This window comes from Sus scrofa, chromosome 8 (genome assembly GCF_054392235.1).
Source record: "Sus scrofa isolate SSC_HxYL_T2T_F1_AM1 chromosome 8, Sscrofa_HxYL_maternal_Yorkshire_Landrace_v2.0, whole genome shotgun sequence".
In the NCBI taxonomy this organism is placed as follows: domain Eukaryota; kingdom Metazoa; phylum Chordata; class Mammalia; order Artiodactyla; family Suidae; genus Sus; species Sus scrofa.
The window spans coordinates 143,892,186-143,912,425 of record NC_139390.1 but is presented as its reverse complement, the minus strand read 5'-3'; the positions used below and the strand labels follow the sequence as shown (position 1 = coordinate 143,912,425).

The 20,240-nt window shown below is 43.4% G+C and overlaps 1 protein-coding gene across 6 annotated transcripts in view; it reads left to right on the top strand.

The window, feature by feature from the left end:
* The window catches only part of CFAP299 (cilia and flagella associated protein 299), a 572,345-nt gene that overhangs the window by 3,557 nt on the left and 548,548 nt on the right, over nucleotides 1-20,240 (top strand). For all 6 annotated transcript variants that reach the window (XR_014813520.1, XM_084973742.1, XM_084973740.1 and 3 more), the window contains exon 2: nucleotides 17,023-17,153. Coding sequence is in view for 5 of the 6 variants with exons in the window: in XM_084973742.1 (XP_084829868.1) it covers nucleotides 17,023-17,153 (131 nt within the window). In the remaining variant the exon portion in view is untranslated. The remainder of the gene's footprint in view (nucleotides 1-17,022; nucleotides 17,154-20,240) is intronic.

Below are 20,240 nucleotides of genomic sequence, written 5' to 3'. Positions count from 1 at the left end.
AAGGAGGCGAAGAAAATGGAGACTGGCATCAGCAAAGGGAGGCGGTGGTACTGGAGAGTAGAAGGCGCCTCCTCTGTGTCCTCGGGGCTCTGGTCGTTTCAGTGGGACCCAGAAACATGAACTTGATAGTGAAAGGATGAAAATGCAACCTAACCCTCCCAGAACCCAGGAAGTTAATAAAAAGCTCTAAATGCCCCCGAATTCCAGACCCTGCTGGCTACCAGTAAATAGGTAGAAGGTCACACTTCCTATTGTTCCAGGGCCTGCTATCCTGGCCTAAGTAAGATAACAGGAAATGAGTTGACTAATCGCTTATCTGGATTCTGTAAAACTGACTGGCACCATAGAAGAATTGATTACACATTGACAGCCCTAGTGACCTATCTCAACTGCAATCTGTCACTCTGCCCAGGAGCCCACGCAGATGCGGACCTCCGGAGCTATTTTAAAATGATTGGTCCACGGAGCGCGGGCTCTCGATATTTTAAAATGATTGGTCCACGGAGCGCGGGCTCTCGATATTTTAAAATGATTGGTCCACGGAGCGCGGGCTCTCGATATTTTAAAATGATTGGTCCACGGAGCGCCGGCTCTCGATATTTTAAAATGATTGGTTTGTGACGCACAGGCTTTGTTGTGAACCCCATAAAAGCTGTCCCGACTCCGCACACGCCGCCGAGTCCTCTACCCCTGCGTGGCCTACGACTGTGGGCCCCAGCGCGCTTGGAATAAAAATCCTCTTGCTGTTTGCATCAAGACCGCTTCTCGTGAGTGATTTGGGGTGTCGCCTCTTCCGAGCCCGGACGAGGGGGATTGTTCTTTTACTGGCCTTTCAATAGCAGCTTTAACAGTCGGGTTTCCCTCTGACGGCCCGAGCCACACTGTTTGTTCTGGGAGTTGGAGTCATCCAACTTAATTTAACTAGTCCTCTAAATCAATACACAAATACTTTAAAAAGTTTTGGCAAAATTTTGGCATTGTAATTTTCCAGATTCTTTTCTGATGCTGCTTCTTTGTTCAATCAACGCTGTTCCCTCATTTCAGTGGCCGCCTGTGACCACTGGAGAAATGAGTCCTATTGAATTGCTTTTCTCAGGTAAGAAGTCAAAGGGTGTTTCAGAATTATTTTAAAATTTCCCCGATTTTTTAATGAAGCCCAATCATGGCTAAATTATTTACAGAGATTAGCAACGCGGAAGTTTTTTTTGGAGATCATCTTGCCATTATTTAGAAAATAGAAATAAATCATACACATTACACCTTTTTGATATAATCTTAAAAATTTGGCAGCCTTAATTAAGGGAGGTTCTATGAAAAATCCACTAACATAAGTTGCCAAGATTATACAATAAGCCAGTTAACCACCAACCTTTTTTTCCATTATTTGTTGCGGGTACAGAATAAATTCTGTTTCCTATGAAATAGCTTTATTCATATGTTTCAGAATCGGCTGTAATATTTTCTCTTTATTCAGTAGTAAATTATCTGCTCTCTGCTTGAGAGGAGTCTTGTGTTTTTGTCTTTAGGCTCACAGAGGTTTTTGCCTTTAGGTTCACAGAGGTACTTTTCCCTAAGTAAAAATATCTAGTTTGCTCATGGATGTCAATTCTGATGCCTGGGGAGTGGAACTGAACTAGGAAAGCCTCATCCACTGAATTTCCGAATCTTTATCATAATGATAAGATCAAAGTACCGTGAGCCTGATGCCATCTTCAGTTTCTCAGCTGTATCTCCACCAAGCCCCTACAGTCTATATTCTGGGTATTTGAAGTATGTTCCTTTCAAGTTTTGTTTATACTGACTGAGAATTTTAGGATTTGCTCTCTTGGCAGCTGACAGATACGTCACACAGCGGGGGGTAGAGTCCTGGTGGCTGTCAGGTCTCCACTGCGTGTGTCTGTGTACCGGGAGTTTGGAACATTTGACCACCTCATCTGTTTCCCCTCCTCTCCCTGCCTGTAACTACATCGCTGATCTCTGCGAGTTTTTTTGTTTTTAGATTCCACATACGAGGGTGATGCAGTATTTTTCCTTCTCAGTCTGACTTGTTTCACTTAACATAATGCCCTCAAGGTCCATCCATGTTGTTGCAAACGGCAGAATTTTCTTCTTTTTTGTAGCTGAGTAGTATTCCGTCGTGTGTGTGTGTGTGTGTGTGTGTGTGTGTGTGTGTGTGTGTGTGTGTGTGTGTGTGTATTCAGTCATCTGTTGTTGGACACTAGGTTGTTTATTTCCATACTTGGCGATAGTAAATGATGCAGTGAACGTGCGAGTGCACATATCTTCACATAGTGTTTTGTTTCCTATGGAAATATTCCCTTGATTGTGTGGTAGTTCTGTTTTTCGTATTTTGAGGGAACGGTTTCTGCAGTGGCAGCGCCAATCTGCATTCGCATCTGGAGTGTACAAGGGTTCCCTCTCTCTGCATCCTTACTAGCGTTTGTTATCTCTTGTCTTTTTTTTTTTTTTTTTTTTTTTTTATTGGCTGCATCTGAAGCATATGGAAGTTCCTGGGCCAGGAATCGAATCCAAACCACAGCTGCTACTTACAGCACAGCTGAAGCAACACTGGATCCATAACCTGCTAGGCCACAGTGGGAACTCTATCTCTGTTTTTTTGATGATGGCCATTCTATCAGGCTGTGATAATATCTCATTGTGGTTTTGATTTGCGTTTCCCTAATAATTAGTGATGTTGAGCATCTTTACTTGTTGCCGAGACCAGCTCAGCAGGATGGGGCTGAAGAACGGGTGCAGTGAAACTTAAGGAAAAAAGTTAACATAAAGCAAGACACAGAGGCATTTATCTTAAGTAAAGGTGGGAACCGGGGGACTCGAGGTCTCAGGGACCAAGAGCCCCGCCTCAAGAAACCCCACTGCTTTTCTGGTGCTCTTGAGGATGAGGCCAAGTGAGGAGGGGCTCTGGGTGGAGGATATAGGGTGTTTTTTTTATTATGTCATAAGTTCTTTTGTTATTTTAAAAGTCACTTAGCTGGTAGATGGTTAAGCTTTTACTCGGACCTTTAGGCACTTAACAGTCATTAGCATTTGAATTAGCTATGCAGAGCCTTCCAGAGAATCCTCCCTGTGCTTCCGCAGAGGGCTTGCCTGATTGCAGCAACCCGCTGTGCCTAGGTCTGCACCTTGGTTCTCTTTGCTGCTGCATACTCTGCTAAGGACCGCTCATGAACCCCTTGGGGCCATGAGGTTCCTCTTTCTCTTATTCCTTAGAGGACATATCGTGCTTGTGCAAACGGCGTGCCAATCTGCACAGGTCCCGCGTGCCCAGACCAACGCATCAGGTCCTCATTCAGCTGACCCTATGAACAGCTTATGCCTTTAGGTCTTTGTGCTTAAGCTTAAGTCACTTAGCAGCACTGTGACTGTTGTTCAAGCAGGAAGATGGGGTAGAGTAAAGCAGGACAAGACGGAGTTTTCAGCAAAGAGGCTGAGAAAATACGGCAGAAACATGTCTCGCGACACTATGTACCTGTTGGCCACTTGAATATTTTCTTGGAACATATGTCTATTCAGATTCTTTGCCCATTTTTATTTTTTATTTTTGGCTCTTTAGAGCTGTACCCATGGCATATGGAGGTTCCCAGGCTAGGGGTCAAATCGGAGCTGTAGCTGCTGGCCTGCACCACAGCCACCGCAGATCAAAGCTGCATCTGTGACCTACACCACAGCTCAGGGCAACGTTGGATCTTTCCCCCACTGGGCAAGTCCAGGGATCAAACCTGAGTCCTCCCGGATACTAGTCGGATTCGTTACTCCTGAGCCACAGCAGGATGTCCCCTTTGCCCATTGTTAAGTTGGATTATTTGTTTTTCTGCTTGAGCTGTATGAGGTTTTTTTAAAACAATATTTTGGATATTAATCCCTTACCAGATACACGATTTCCATGTCCTAGGTGGCCTTTTTATTTTACTGATTATTTCTTTTGCTGTGCAGAAGCTTTCGAGTTTGATATAGTCCCATTTGTTTATTTTTGGTTGTTGAAGCCGTAGGAGCCAAATCCAAAAAATCATTGCCTAGACCCACCAATGAGCTTTTTTCCTTTTTCCTTCTATGAGTTTTATGGTTTCAGGCCTTACCGTTAAGTCTTTAATCCATTTCTGGTTAATTTTTGTGAGTGGTGTAAGATTCAGATCTAGTTTCATTATTTTATGTGTGACTGTCAAACTTCCTCGCCCTTAGGGACTCATTGAAGAGAGTATTTTCTTGTTTCCCTCGTCAAATACTGGTTTACCAATATGCAGACATGCCTGGGTCTATTTCTGGGCTCTTGATTCTGTTCCATTGGTCTGTGTGTTTGTTTTAAGCCAGAATTATATTGTTTTGATTACTATAGTTTCATAATATAGCTTTGCAATCAGGAAATGTGATACTTCCAGTTTGTGGTTTTTTTCAGGATTGTTTTGACTGTTTGGGTTCCATATACATTTTAACTTGAATATTTTTTTCCCTACTTCTATGGAAAATATCATTGAAATCTTGGTGGGAATTGTATTGCTTCTTTTTTTTTTTTTTTGGTCTTTTGTCTTTTGTCTTTTTAGGGCCGCACCTGCAGCAAATGGTGGTTCCCAGGCTAGGGGTCTAATCGGAGCTGCAGCTGCCAGCCAACAGCACAGCCACAGCAATGCCAGATCCGAGCCATGTCTGTGACCTACACCACAGCTCACGGCAACGCCAGATCCTTAACCCACTGAGCGAGGCCAGGGATCGAACCTGCCACCTCATGGTTCCTAGTCGGATTCATTTCCGCTGCACCAAGATGGGAACTCCTCTATTGAATTTTTTGATGGCGTCTTGTGGAATGAATATTTGGTCACAGACACGGGGCTCCGCATAACAGTAGGTCAGACGAAGAACCTGTTTTACAGCAGAGTTGCTGTGGAAATGAGGACCTGACCGTGTGGTTCACCTCTCATAATATGTCCTAAAACATTCAGAGCTGCCATGCGCTAGATCATCGGAGTGGGTTGCTGAAAGCACACACGGGGTGCCAGCTGGGAGATGACTACTGAAGAGAATGGCTGCCATCCACCATGGTACCTTGCATAGCTAGACTCAGACGTCTTGGCAGTGAGCTTTGTTCCCTTGTTCTGGAAACTAAGAGGTTAAAGCATCTTACCCAGTGATCAACGTGGGGAATTTGTACTTTCTTTCCTCATGGTAGGCTCTGCAGGGTTAATTGTCCCTCTAGTAAACGGGGGACCATGCTCTCAGGTGACTGGGTGAGAGTCAATTGAACTATAGCTGTTGCCTGGAATCTTCGGGATCTTTGTCTAGGAATCAGGAGGCAAGAAGAGAATCACCACGTTGGCCAGAAAAATTGAGCCTTATTGTCAGGGAAAGTTAGGACTTACAAAATCACTCATGAAGGAGGGCCTTTGACGTTCTAGCGATTCACTGGATGCCTCTTGATACTCCCTTTCTCAGTTGTGGTGGTAACTGTGCAAGGGCAGCAACCGAGGCTTGAAAAGGGCCCTGGTGACCAGGGGCTCAGACCCTCAGGAGGGAGGGTGGGGCTCGTGCCACTAGACAGGCTGCTAAGACCAGCACGCACCTCCCTCCCGCCCTCCCCTCCTTCTTTCCCTCCCTTTTTTCCTCCGTCTTTCTCTTCCTTCCCGTATATCATTTGTCTATCCATTTTCTTTTTGTAAATGTGAAAAAGAATAAATCTAAAACCAGGAAACAAGAAGGGATGCTACTCTAGGGACCAGAAATTGTGCATATTTCTTGTAAGTTGGAGAGCAGATAGTATCAGATTGACAGGGTAGACAAAACCATAGCCCCAAATGAGTAAAGAAGAACAGTACTGGGGAAGTAAAGCAGATTTAGAGAAAAGTCAGAGGCACGGTTGTACAGAGAGCATGAGGGAACCTATAATTGATTAAAGATGTTCATTCTACTTGGCTAGGCCAGAGATAGACCTTGTCCCCGCATATATACTGGCAGGGTTTCACTCAAGGGTAAATGAGAGAACAGCTTTCTGAGAAAGTGAAATACGAATCTAGAAAGCAGTCTTGGAGAGTGTTAGGGGTTGAGAGATAATCAGAACTCGGATGAAGCATGCTGAAGCGTGAAGTAGCTAAGCAGTGCCCAAGTCCAGGATAGACGTTGAAGAGGAGAAGAAAATCTGGAGAGGCTTAGGTCATTTTCGCTTTGGCAGTTCCGCTGGTGAGGATGGCGTGTATCCTAACCTTCCTTTCCTCTTCGCGCCCACGTATCGTCAAGGGCAGTCTGTGCATATTGTCCTACTCTGCTCTTTTACGCGTAACTTCCTCTGGTCACCTGTTCAGAGGAGAGACCAGTTAGGGAACCAGATTTGTTCAACTATGGAGGGAATCTTTGCTAAGGACTTTACTAATTAACCCAGTTCTCTGTTCATAAAAATGTATCCCCAGATGTTTGAGAGAATACAACAGCATGAAAGAGAGGGCCAGAGAATGAGTAAGGACGGAAGTAATATCAGACAAAAGGAGACATTCAGAACTCAGAGATGACGTTAAATAAACCCCAACTTTCTACCTTAGAGGCATTTTGATAAGTGTTATTTTTCTTACAGAATTAACTATTAGCAGAATGATATAGACTGGTGTGAAAAGGGAGCAATCAGAGAGCAAGAAAGAATTCTTGGAAATTAAAAACTTAATTGATGACATTTTAAAAAGGGTTAACTAATAGAAATCACTTTTAAAGGACAAATTAATGATCTGGAAGTTAAAGTTGATGTAATTACCCAGAATGTTTTGAAACAAAACAAAAGAAAACAAAACAACGATGGGGAAAATAAGAATGACATGAAAGAAACTAGAAAGAATAATTTCAGGAGGCTCAATATCTCTCTAAGAGACGTTCCAGAAAGAAATTATATAGAAAATTAAGCAGATAAAATAATCAAATAATAAAATTTTCTATGTTGGAGATAAGTGTAAAATTGTAAGTGCCTGTCTGACAATCAGCTGCTTAGCAGGATGAGTGAAAAAGATCCATACCTTGGCAAATAGTGGTAGGATTTCAGAACTCTGAAAGTAAAATGAAAGCTGAAAAATAATTCAAATCGGGTGACATCAAAATTAAAAACTTTTGTGGAAGACACCGTCAAGAGTCAAAAGGCAACCCACACCATGGGAGGAAATATTTGCAAATTATATGTCTGATAGGGGTTAATATCCAGATTATATAAGAATTCCAACAACTGAACACCACAAAAGCAAACAATCCGATTAAAAACTGAGTAAAGAACTTGAATAGACATTTCTCCAAAGAACACGCACTGATGAGCAACGAGCACACAAAAAGATGTTTAACGCCACTAATCGGTAGGTAAATGTAAATCAAAACCACAGTGACATACCGCTTCACCTCCGTTAGGATCGCCGTTATTAACAAACAGAAAATAGTGAGTGTTGGTGCAGACGTGGCGTGACTGGCACGCTGAGACTGCTGGTGGGGATGCAAAATTGGGCAGCCATTGTGGACCCAGTAAGGCAGCTCCTCAAAAAGTTAAAAAGAAAATTACTTGATGTTCTGGAAATGCCATTTCTGGGTGCTGCATAGCCAACAGGGTTGAAAGTGGGAATGTGAACAGGTATTTATACACCCACGTTGACAGCATCATTATTCACAGTAACCGAAAGGTGGAAATGACCCAGGTGTCTGTTGATGGATGGAGGCGTAACAAAATGCGATATGAATCTGCAGTGGACTGTTTGTTACTCACCCTTTAAAATGCAGGAAATTCTGCAACTTGCTGCAGTGTGGAAGTCTTGAGGACAGTATACTAAGCAGAATAAGCTATAGCTACCAAAAGACAAAGACTGCACAATTCCGCTCATATGAGGTGCCTAGGGTAGTTGAGTTCAAGTGGAATGGTCCCTACCAGGGTCTTGGGGGAAGGGCAATTGGGGAATTATTGTTTAATTGGCACATAGGTTTGGGTTTGTACGATAAAAAGGGTTGTAATGACAGATGTAGTGATGATAACATCACAGTAACGTGAATGTACTTAATACCACTGTACTGTGTACTTCAAATGGACAGTTCCATGCACTGTATATGTTACCACAATTTAAAAGATAATTCAGCGTCCACAAATAGCCTATAAACGAGAATCAGCTTGATCTTAGACTTTGCATTTGTGCCATGATTCCTAATGAAAAGGGAGTAATATCTTTCAACTTCTTAGAAAATTCTAGAATTTTGTCCCTGGCTGTATTGGATATTCTCTGTTTGCCCTTGAGATTCTGTCCGACCTCGAGTTCTAGCCTCCCCCACCCTGCCCTGTGCTCCGTGCCCCACAAGGTTGTCTTATTGGGGCACTGCTTCAACTGGGGGCTCCCTTTCCCTTTGGCCAGGTGGGTTCAGCCAGGAAGAGGCACCAGCAAGAAATCGAAGCCAAGAGCTTGTGCATTTGTTTCCGCCTCCTTCCTCGTGTGCTGCAGGTTGGCGGTGGATGTTTTCCTCCACCGAGCCCGGCCCGGGTTGGAGAGCGCTGCCCTGCAGCCTCACCCCGTGTTCTTTCATTGCTCCCTCACTCGACCGCAACTGGACTGGCTCACGGCTGTGAATAGCTTACTGCCAGGTTGCTGGCTACAGGGTACTTCACAGTCCCTCTTGGATGTTTCTTAACCTGGTCAAGACCTTTGTAAGTTAACCCTGCCATTCAGTTTCCTTTGGTTACCCTATTCGAATGCATCATCTGTTTCTTGCCTGTACTCTGATTGATAAACTAGATAAACTAATATTCAGTGGGATTGCCAAATAAAGACTTTTTGGGGAGGGTGTGGATCAGGGACTCACAAAACCACCTACAGATCTTTTCTGAATTTGTAACGTGAGCAAATGCTTCACATATTTTTGTATAGATTTTCTTTCTTCCCTCCTTCTTTCCTCCCTCCCTCCCTCCCTTCCTTTCTTTGCTTTTCAGGTCTGCATTTGCAGCATATGGGAATTCCAAGGCTAGGGGTCAAATAACACCTGTGGCTGCTGGCCTACACCACAGCCACAGCAGCTCAGGATCCGACTGCATCTGCAACCTACACCGCAGCTCATGGCAACGCCAGATCCTTAACCCACTGAGTGAGTCCAGGGATCGAACCAGCATCCTTATGGATACTAGTCAGTTTTGTAACCTGCTGAGCCCAAATGGGAACTCCCTAGATTTTCAAATTATTACTGTAAACTTGTATATAGTTTTCTTTTATTCGTTTTATGGCTCTTTCCTGATTTCTAAAATTGTTTGTATATGCTTTCTTTTCCACCATCAATCTTGCTACGTATTATCTATTTTATTGGTCTTTTTAAAGATTAACCTCTTGAAATCAATTATACTTCAATTAAAAAAAAAGAATAAGCCCTTAGCTTTCATTAGATAATTAAAGCAGATTGGATTTGTGTATTTTAATTTCTACTTTGTTCACGTTCCTGTTGTTTTTATTAATTCTTTCCTTCTGTATTATTTAAGTGTGTTTTGCTATTCTTTCTCTAGTTGAATGGTTAGCTGGTTATTTTCAAACTTTCTTGTATTTAGTAAATGCAATGATACAGTTTTTTCCTACGTACTTTATTAAGGTTTGAAATGAAATTTCCTTGCCATGAATGACAAAATATAACAAATAAATCAAAAGATAAACAACTGCCTGAGAGTAAATATTCGCAAAGTATATGTTCAACAAGGACTGGCGCAGGGAATAAAGCCCTATAAATTGATAATAGATAAAATCCAATATAAAAATGAGCAAATTTAATAAACAGGTAGTTTTCATACAGACACTAAAAATAGTCAATAATTATACAAAAAGTTGTATATATATGCATAATGTCACTTACAGAAAAAGTCTTTTAAAAATCATGAAACTTGAAGTTCCTGCTGTGGCTCAGTGGGTAAAGAATCTGAATGCAGCGGCTTGGATTGCTGCAGAGGCATGGGTTTGATCCCTGGCCTGGCACAGTGACTTAAAGGATTCGGTGTTGTTGCAGTCGTGGTGTAGGTCTCAGCTGTGGCTCGGATTTGGTCACTGGTCTGGGAACGTCCATATGCCGCAGGCGCAGCCATAAAAAGTAAATAAATAAGTACAAATCATGAAACAATACTAAATATTTTCCCCTTTCACTGTGGGGGTTAGTCTCATGTAACTAATCTGCTACCAAGTGACTGGCTAATCCCAAACCCTGGACTTCTCATGTTTTTTCCCCATGGCCTTTAGCACACTTTGAAGCAAGCAATGCCGTTCTATTTCTTATTGCCGCTGAATTGCCACAAGTGATTGGATATAGTTCCCTTGCTATGGAGCAGGACTTCATTGCTTATCCACTCCAGATGCAATGGTTGGCATCTACTAACCCCAGACTCCCTGCCCTGTCCATCCCACTCCCTCCCCTTCCCCTTGGCAACCACAAGTCTGTTCTCTATGTCCATGAGTTTGTTTCTGTTCGGTGGATAGGTTCATTTGTGCCATTTTGGGGATTCCTTTTAGAAGAGCTTTTGCTTCGTCCTCTAGGTTGTGGATCGCTGTTTTCATTTGTCTCTAGGAGTTTTTAATTTTCTCTTTGGTTTCGTCAGTTATTTCACCATGATTTTTGAAAGACGTTTTTGCTGGATGAGTGTTGCATGTTGACTTTTTACCTTTCAGCACTTTAGAGATGTCCTCCTATGTTCCCGTGGCTTGTGCTATTTCTTCTGAGTTCACTCGTTCCTGTCTGAGCTCATGCTTGCATGCCTATGGTAAATCACACTACTTAAAAGCAGTCTTCAGTTGTCTCGGGTCTATCATTTCTTAATATATTCCTGGATTCATTTTTAATTTCTTTTCATCCAACTCATAAGTAAAATTAGTCTTTAGCTTTCCATTTTGTGGTATCCTTTTCTGGATTGATGTCAAGCTACAGAAGTCCTACAATATGATTTAGGAATATGACATGCTTTTCTTTTTATTAAGTTTTAATTATACAAATCAGACATAAGTACATTCTCCTTGTGAAAAATGAAAATGTAGCTGATGTAGTGAATTTGTATTCTGTCCATGTAGCTAATCTGGAGCTTAGTTTCTATAATTTTGCTTCCTTAGATAGTTACAAGTTAGGTTGGGCCGTGAGAGACATTTGCAGTAGATGCGCAAGACAGAAGAGGAGCGGCCACAGTGTTGGAGCTCTTGCGGAATCTCCTCCATCACCTCCTCCAGCTCCCGGGTCAGGTTCATGCGGATGTATACTTCGGTAACTAAGGGTGTCAGCTCAGGTGGATGGCCTGAGGATGTATAATTCTGTAATTCTAAGGGTGTCAGCTTCTTCTGCAGGTCTCCTCACCATCAAAGTTGGACCTGTGGAGTAGCTGAGGGCCCAATCCAAGTTCCAGTTTGTGTGTGTGTGTGTATATATATATGTATATATATATTATATATATATATATATAATTTTGTGTGCGTATATATATATAATTTTGTGTATATATATAATTTTGTATATGTATATAATTTGGTGTATATATATATATATATATATATATATAAAACTGGGTCAGTTTGCTGTATAGCAGAAATTGACAGAACATTGTAAGTCAACTATAATAAAAATTTTTTAAAGGGAAATATATAACAAAACACGTTTTTCAGGAAGCAAGAAAAACCTCAAATAAAAAACCTAGCCTTACACCTAAAGGAGCTCAAAAGAGAAGAACAAGCAAAGAGAAAAATGTAAACATCAGAGCAAAAATAAATGAGATAGAGACCAAAAACAATACAAAAGATTGGAGTTCCTGTTGTGGCTCAGCGGGTTGTGAACCCAGACTAGTATCTATGAGGATGCAGGTTTGGTTCGATCCCTGGCCTTGCTCAGTGGCTTAGGAATCTGGTGTTGCCGTGAGCTGTGGTGTAGGTTGAAGACAGGGCTCAGATCCCACATTGCTGACTGTGGTTTAGGCTGGCTGGCAGATGCAGCTTCCATTTGATCCCTAGCCTGGGAACTCCCATATGCTGCATGTGTGACTCTAAAAAAAAAGAAAAGATCAATAAATTTAGAACTGTTTCTTTGAAAAGATAAACAAAATTGATAAACCGTTACCCAGTTTCATCAGAAAAAAGAGAGAGGGCCCAAACAAATTAAATCGGGAATGAAAAAGGAGAAGTTATAGTTAACACCACAGAAATACAAAGGATCTTAAAAGACTATTATAATATGCCAGTAAAATGGACAACTTAGAAGAAATGGACAAATCTCTAGAAATGCACAAACTCCCAGGAGTGAAGCAGGGAGAAATAGAAAACATGAACAGACCAATTACTAGTAATGAAATTGAATCAGTAACAAACAAACTCCCAACAAAAGCCCAGGACCAACTGGTTTCACAGGTGAATTCTACCAAGTATTTAGAGAGTAGTTGACACCTATCCTGAAATGCTTCAAAAAAATTGAAGAGGAAATAATGCTTATGAACTCATTGTACAAATCCAGCATCATCTCGATACCAAAACCAAAGATGTCACATAAAAAAGAAAGTTATAGGATAATATCCTCAAAAATCCTCAAAAAGATACCAGCAAGCCAAATTCAACACTACATGAAGAGGATCATACACCAAGATCAAGTGGGATTTATTCCAGAGATGCAGAGGTGGCTCAATATCCACAAATCAGTATAAGTGATGCCGCATATTAACACATTGATGAATGAAAATCATATGATCATTTCAATAGATTCGGTGAACGCATTTGACAAAATTCAATATTCATTTATGATAAAAACTCTCAACAAAGTGCGCATAAAGGAAACATACCTCAACATAATAAAGGCTGTACGTGATGAGCCCAGCTGACATCATAGTCAATAGTGAAAAACCGAAAGCATTTCCTCTGAGATCGGGAATAAGACAAGGATGCTCACTCTTGCCACTTTTGTTCAATGTAGCCTTGCAAAAAAAAAAAATCCTAGCCACAGCAATCAGACAAGAAAAAGAAAGAAAAGCATCCAAATTGGAAAGGGACTAAAACTGTCACTGTTTATAGAGGACATGATACTACACATAATAAGTCCTAAGGATGCCATCAGAAAACCTCTAGAACTCAGTGCATTTGAAGTTGCAGGATACAAAAATTAATAGCAAGAAAGCTGCTGCTTTTCTGAATGCTAACAATGAACTATCAGAAAGGGAAACCAAGAAAACAGTTCTGTTTGTAATTGTGTCAAAAAGAATATGACCAGGAATAAATCTAAGGAGGTAAAAGACTTGTACTCTGAAGAGCTTAAGACACAGATGGGAGAAAACGAAGAGGACAGAGACAGAAAGATACATGGTGCCCATGGGTTGAGGGCATGGAGAGAGGAGAGAAATGGCTGAGGGAGGGTAACGACTCAGACTGCAGCTGCACAGAGTCAGTGAGTCGTGGGTATGAAATACACAGCGTGGGGAATAGACTGTGCATTTCCGTAACCATGTAGTATCTTTGTATGGTGATGTGTTTGTTTTTTCTTTTCTCTTTTGTCTTTTTGTCTTTTTAGGCTGGCACCTATGGCATGTGGAGGTTCCCAGGCTAGGGGTCCAGTCGGAGCTGAAGCTGCTGGCCTACACCACAGCCACAGCAACACCAGATCCGAGCTGTGTCTGCGACCTACACCACAGCTCTTGCCCACGCCGGATCCTTATCCCACTGAGCAAGGCCAGGGATTGAACCTGTGTCCTCATGAATGCTAGTTGGGTTCGCTGACTGCTGAGCCACGACGGGGCCTCCTGGCGATGTATTTGTTCAGCAGATATCGTGGTGATCATTTTGCAGTGCATGGAAATGGCAAATCACTATGTTGTGTAATAGGAACTACCTTAGTGTGGAAAGTCAGTTCTCCTTCAAAAACAGACGGACAGACATGATCGTAGAAAAAGATCAGATTTGTGGTTACAGAGATGGGAGGGGTGGAGGGAGCGGGGGCTGAATGAAGGCAGCGAGCGGGTACAAACTTGGGATTACAAGAGAAGTAAGTACCAGGAATGTAATGTACAACCGACAAATAGAATCAGCGCTGCTTTTTGTTATGTCTGAAAGTTGTTGAGAGTAAGTCCTAGAAGATCTCGTCACAAGGAAAAAATACTTATTTTCCATTTCTTTAACTTTGTATCTATATGAGAGTTACGCAATAAACTTACTGTGGCAATTATCTCATGGTGTATGCAAATCAAATAATTAAGCTGTATACCTTAAACTTGTATAGTGCTATATGTCAGTTATGTCTCAATAAAACTGGAAAAAAATAGTTAAGATGAAATAAATTTTTTTTTCAGTCAACCAAACGCCAAGACAATTTGTTGTTATCAGACCTTGGGTACAAGCTTTGCTCAAGTTTTTTAGGTAGAAGGAAACTCACATCAATAGGAAATTTGGATCTATTTTTTGGAACGAAGATCACCAGAAGTGCTGAATATGTGAATTAATAAAAATATTTTATTTCCTAGTGTTTTGGTAGATAAATTCCTTAAAGATTACTTACTGATCATTTAAAGAAGAGAGATGGTTCGTGATTCCACCAGAACATGGTCAAGTTTAAGTGGGCGACCAGCTTCAGCTTTCTAGCTGTTTTCTCAGTAGATCTTGTTATTTGTTCCAGTGTACATTAATGTCCATAAGTGCAGAACTATTCAAAGGATGTCTTACCTGAGCCGCACAGGAATGCATAATTCACGCCATGTAAAACGTTAATATAGCAGCAGTGGTTTTTTTTTTTTTTTTTTTTTTTTTTTTTTTTTTTTTTTTTTTTTTTTTTTTTTTGCCACGCACTCAGCATGTGGGACTTCCAGGGCCAGGGGTTGAACTTGTCCTATAGCAGTGACAGTGGGACCCTTAACCCACTGAGCCACCAGGGAACTCTTATTACAGCAACTTTTGAATGGTCTTTGTTATATAAAATACTCTATTGATCACGAGGAACTTATATTCCATCAGAAGAGCCCCACAGTCTCACAGAGCTCAGCTGTGAGTTCTCCCCTAAGTTCACTTTGAATAATGTATTTAAGGAAATTTACACTCCAACCATCTCACTTGCGCAAGTCAAACCGAGATCCGCATCGCTTTTTCTGTTAAACGTTAACTCCACTAGGTGGCGGCATTGGCTCAGTTTTGTGGTTCCCACTAAAGCAGCCTGGGGTTGTGAGTGCGGTTTGCAGGGAACAAGTCCAAGGCCAGGAGCCCTCCCAGGGCCTGGTGCTTTGCACTGTATCAACTTGGCAAAGGTATCCAGATTGCTGCAGAGCTCACTGCTTGCTGTTAGTGTTTAGCAAAACAAAGTCGCCAAGTTTTCTAGGTTGATAGTGTCTACATTTTAAAATTTTGTTTGAATAGCTTGCACTTTAAAAGTAGCCATTATGGGGAAATCCAGTGGTGGCTCAGCAGTAATGAACCTGACTAGGATCCATGAGGTTTCGGGTTCGATCCCTGGCCTCGCTCAGTGGGTTAAGGATCTGGCGTTGCCGTGAGCTGTGGTGTGGGTCGCAGACGCGGCTCAGCTCTGGCGTGGCTGTGGCTGTGGGGTAGGCTGGCGGCTGCAGCTCCAATTTGACCTCTAGCCTGGGAGCTTCCATAAGCCATGGGTGTGGACCTAAAAGGGCAAAGAAAAGAGCCCCTATGGGTTGAGTAGCTTCTTAACCACCTCTTAGGTCTTCTCCTTTAATCCTGTGAGGTGGTTCTTGGTTCAGCAGAGGGTGGTCTGGGTCTGCAGCAGTAAAACATGTGCTGTTTTCACTCTGTTTCAGGCATTTCATGTTGAACGCGACAGTGTTTATGTTAACGTGCATATTTTATATGGTCCTTAAGCCTTTGTGTTAGCAACTTCAAGTACAGTGTCACCTCTTCAAGTTGCGGGAACTGCTGTTCTTTTTTGTTCTTTTTTGAGTATGCTATGGGCATGACAAAAATGAGTGAGACGGGAGTTCCCGTCGTGGCGCAGTGGTTAACGAATCCGACTAGGAACCATGAGGTTGCGGGTTCAATCCCTGCCTTTGCTCAGTGGGTTAATGATCCGGCGTTGCCGTGAGCTGTGGTGTAGGTTGCAGACGCGGCTCAGATCCCGAGTTGCTGTGGCTCTGGCGTAGGCCTGTGGCTACAGCTCCGATTCAACCCCTAGCCTGGGAACCTCCATATGCCGCGGGAGCGGCCCAAGAAACAGCAAAAAGACAAAAAAAAAAAAAAAAAAAAGAGTGAGACGGTTATCAAATGAACGAAAACATGAATGGTTTGAAGGGTTGTGGGGAAGTGATTTTGCAGCGAAGCTTTTTTTTTCTTTTTACCTGCGGCGTGTGGACGTTCTAGGGCCAGGGGTCAAACTGGAGCTGGAGCTGCAGCCCACGCCACAGCCACAGCAACACCGGATCCTTAACCCACTGAGTGAGGCCAAGGATTGAACCTGCATCCCCACAGAGACGTGGGTCCTTAACCTGCTGGGCCACAAAGGGAACTCCACTTGGAAGCTTTGTGGCCGTCTGCGTGGTTTTCTACTTCTCTGTCTCGTTAGTGTGAACGTTGTGTGGAAAGAATATCTTTCCTCCCACATTGGAAATTCATCTGCTCTTATTTTGCGTTTGAGGTTAATTGACTTCAAGGAAGTAAGGCTCTAAAATGTTGAACTTTCTGAAAACAGCCTAATTGTCTGTTGTGCAACTGGTTTTAAAAAGTCTTTCTTGTATAAATCCTATTGTCTCTAGTTTTATTGTCTTAAAGACACTTTATTAATTGTCTACAGCTGTTCTCATAAATTGATTAAAAGCACAACAGACTTTTGCCTTCCAATCCCTGAGAGGAAATTCGGTGACTGATGTTATTTTTCTTTTCATCTTACATGTCTGGGAAAGGGAGGACAAATCCGATGTTTACAAAAGTCTCGTTAGGAACTAGAAGCCTGCCTCCTCATATCTACTCGCTATTATCTCATTTTAAAATAACGCATCTTCATTCGAAACAATTGTTCCGTTGTAGACTGGGTTCAAATACGGTGCCTTCCTGCATCCGCGTGTCTAACCACTGATTTTCTTTTTAGGACGAAGGCCTGGCCCGCCAGCTGGTGGAGCTAGGCTACCGGGGAACGGGCGAGGTGGTGAAAAGGGAGGACTTCGAAGCAAGGAAGGCAGCTATAGAGACTGCGAGACTGGCCGAGAGGACCCAGAAAAAGTAGGTGTCCGTATTCTGAAGTCGGATTGGATGTTGTCGCGTCTCTGGAGCAGTCCCGTTGGTGGGCAGTGTTGTGTAGCCGCGGTGGTCGGAGCGGGTGGAATTGGGCGGTTGTCGGCGTGAGTTCTGCCCATCAGGAGCCCAGGGCCTGTGCTGTCGCTGCGAGACAGCACCTTGCAGCTTCAAGCTGCTGATTGAAAAACAGACGGCGAACTCCGGTCAGGACGCACCCCTGGAGTCCTGTTCAGACACACCCCGGTGCTGTTGGCTGTACATGCTTAGATACTAAAAACACGAGTGACTTCTGCCTAAGAACTCTTTGTACCTTTGAGGCCGGTGAATCTTTGGCATCATTTACGTTCTCACGTCTTCATAAACACTGATTCTTTGAACTCGATTCGTGATCACTGGCTTTTGTTCATGTGACTCATAAGTGGTCCTATAAAGTGTGAATCCGATAGACTGTGTTAAACTTATAAGGAAAGAGATGCACATGTAAGGTGAACCATATCCAACTGATACGGCAGTTGGAAGAAGATTTAAAGTGATTTACGTTTTAAACATGAATGCCAAAGCTGTGCATGTTGGAGGGGACAATTACTGAGAGTTTGGTGTGTTAGTCTTAGATAGCGTTTTTAAAAATGCCCACTAATGATGAGTAGAAGTCGCCCATGTGTTTATTATGAAAATAGTATTCAGTAGTGGAATGAGAGTTGGTTCTGGGAATGTGCAATTTTAATGGATCGTTCTAGTAGCTCCTTTATTTCAAAACCACAGAATATTGGAATTTAATCTGCTGGCATTCGGTCGTATATTTGCGTCCCATTGCTGCCATGATACATCACTCACAAACTTAGCGGCTTAACACGACACAAGCGCACTCACTCTCAGTTCTGCGGGTCAGAAGCCCGAGTACAGTGGCTCAGGTGGGTTCTCTGCTCAGCATCTCATAAAGCTGAAATCCTCGTGTTGACTGGACCTGGTTCTTTTTGGAGGCTCTGAGGATGAGCCTGTGTCCACACTCCTTCAGGCCAAATTCAGGCACTTGTGAGTATTGGCCTGAGGTCTTGTTTCCTGTCCCCAGTCAGACTGGGGACTTGTCTTTGCTCCTGTAGGCTGCCCACCTTCCTTCTCTGGTTTTCTGCGCAGCTGCCCTGCAGCAGGAGTGGGTCCAGGTCCCTCCCAACCTTGAAATCCCTCTGACTGCTCCTTGTGCAGTGTCTGTCCTGGCTCCAGCCAGAGGAAGTTTCCTCTTTCTAAGGGCTCGTGTGATCACAGTGGGTCCATATAGATAATCCAGGGTCGTCTCCCTTTTCTAAGGTCTGTTACCTTTAATACATCTGCAAACCCCTGTTGTCAGGTAATACAACATGGGAACAGGTTCTAAGGCTTAAGGCATAGGCATCCCTGAAGGGACTGTTCTTCTTGCCGAAGGGAATTTATATACAACGTCGGTACTTTGTTCAACGCGGTTACACCCGATTTCTATTCATAGGAATTGAAGTGGCGCAGAGGACATGTGTACATGAGGTATGTTTTCTGCAAAACGGCAGGGAGTCTTCTCTTTCTGTGGGTATCAGTAAATGTTTGTCAGGAGCAGAAGGAGAGAGATTTTTGTGGGATGTATAAGGCATTAATGTATTTTCATAATTGATTAGAGATGCATCCTACTTTATATAAAGAGAACTTAGTCTTGTTTAAAGTGTAAGTTCTGTCCCTGTGCATGTCCATTTTGTGTTGGAGTCAAAATGAGTATTTACTCTCTGCAGAGTAATGGCCAGAGCTAGACACCATCAGACTTCGTAAGTGCCAGTCGTGGGAGACCTCATCCCCATCCAGAACTGCTGGCATTGGGAGCATTTTCATCTGCGCAGCTTCTCATCTGCCGTCTCATCTGCCATGCGTGCCATCTGCCTTGGGCCCCATACTTTTCCTCTCGCCTGTGGGGGAGTTGCTTTGTTCCCTTCCCTGCCAGCTCCTCAGAGTGTCACTGGCAGCAGGGCCAGTGGAGTGTGGACCCCAGATCTGTCCTGTGCCCGTATCTGCTTGAGGGTCGCTTTGAAAATATGCATGAGCATCTGCCTGCCTGCCAGTTGGTACCAACTCGGAAACACGGGATTCTCGGTCAGATTAGCTCACATCCTCCTCTCTGCTGTGTGGGCGAGCGGCCCCAAGGGGGTCACAGCCCACTTTGCCAGCAATCACGGAGCACCCGTTTCAAGGCGTGCCGGCACCTGAGAGTGGGGTCCTTCCTTAGAATTGTTTCATACATGGTTAAAGAGATTAGAAGGGGTGTTTTGATAAGTATTTGCCAGAAGAAGCCATCAGGTGAAAACAGTTCTTTTGGCCTCTAGTTTAGCCACTGGCTTCGCAAATACTCCCAGGCAACCGTGTTGCCTTAGGCGCTCTTCTGGGCGTGAGCATATGATAGCACCAAAGAGTTGGTCCCTGCCCTTGGGAAGTTTGAGGGCTCGATAGTAAGAGACAGCACGTTGCTGGTGGGACTATACAATGGAAAATACTTTGACAGTTCTTCAAATAGTTAAACGCAGAGTTACATATGACCCAGCAGTTCCACTCCTAGGCGTGTAACCCAGGGAAGTGAAGACGCAGGTGCACTTAAAACGTAGACACCAGTGCTCCTGGCAGCTTTATTCCTGGCCGCCACTGAGCGGAAACACCCAGCTGTCTGCCAGCGGGTGAATGGATAAAAACGTGACACGGAGATTCGGTGCAGTGTTCTCCGATCACGAAAAGGAGTAAAGTAGCCTGCAAACACTCCTAGCAGAAGAAGGTAGACAAAAAGACTGCAAACGGTATAGTCCCCTTTATACAAAATGTCCAGAATAGGTAAATCCCTAGAGGCACAGGTAGATTTGCGGTTGCCCGGGGCTGGAAGGAAGGATGCAGCAAGTGTGACGGCCACTGGCTGTGGGGTTCTTACCCGACGAGCATCCGTGAGGATGTGGGTTCGCGCTCCCTGACCTTGCTCCGCGGGGTACGGATCCCGCGTTGCCCTGAGCTGTGGTGTAGGTCCTAGACGTGGCTCGGATCTGGCGTGGCTGTGGCTGTGGCTGTGGTGGAGGC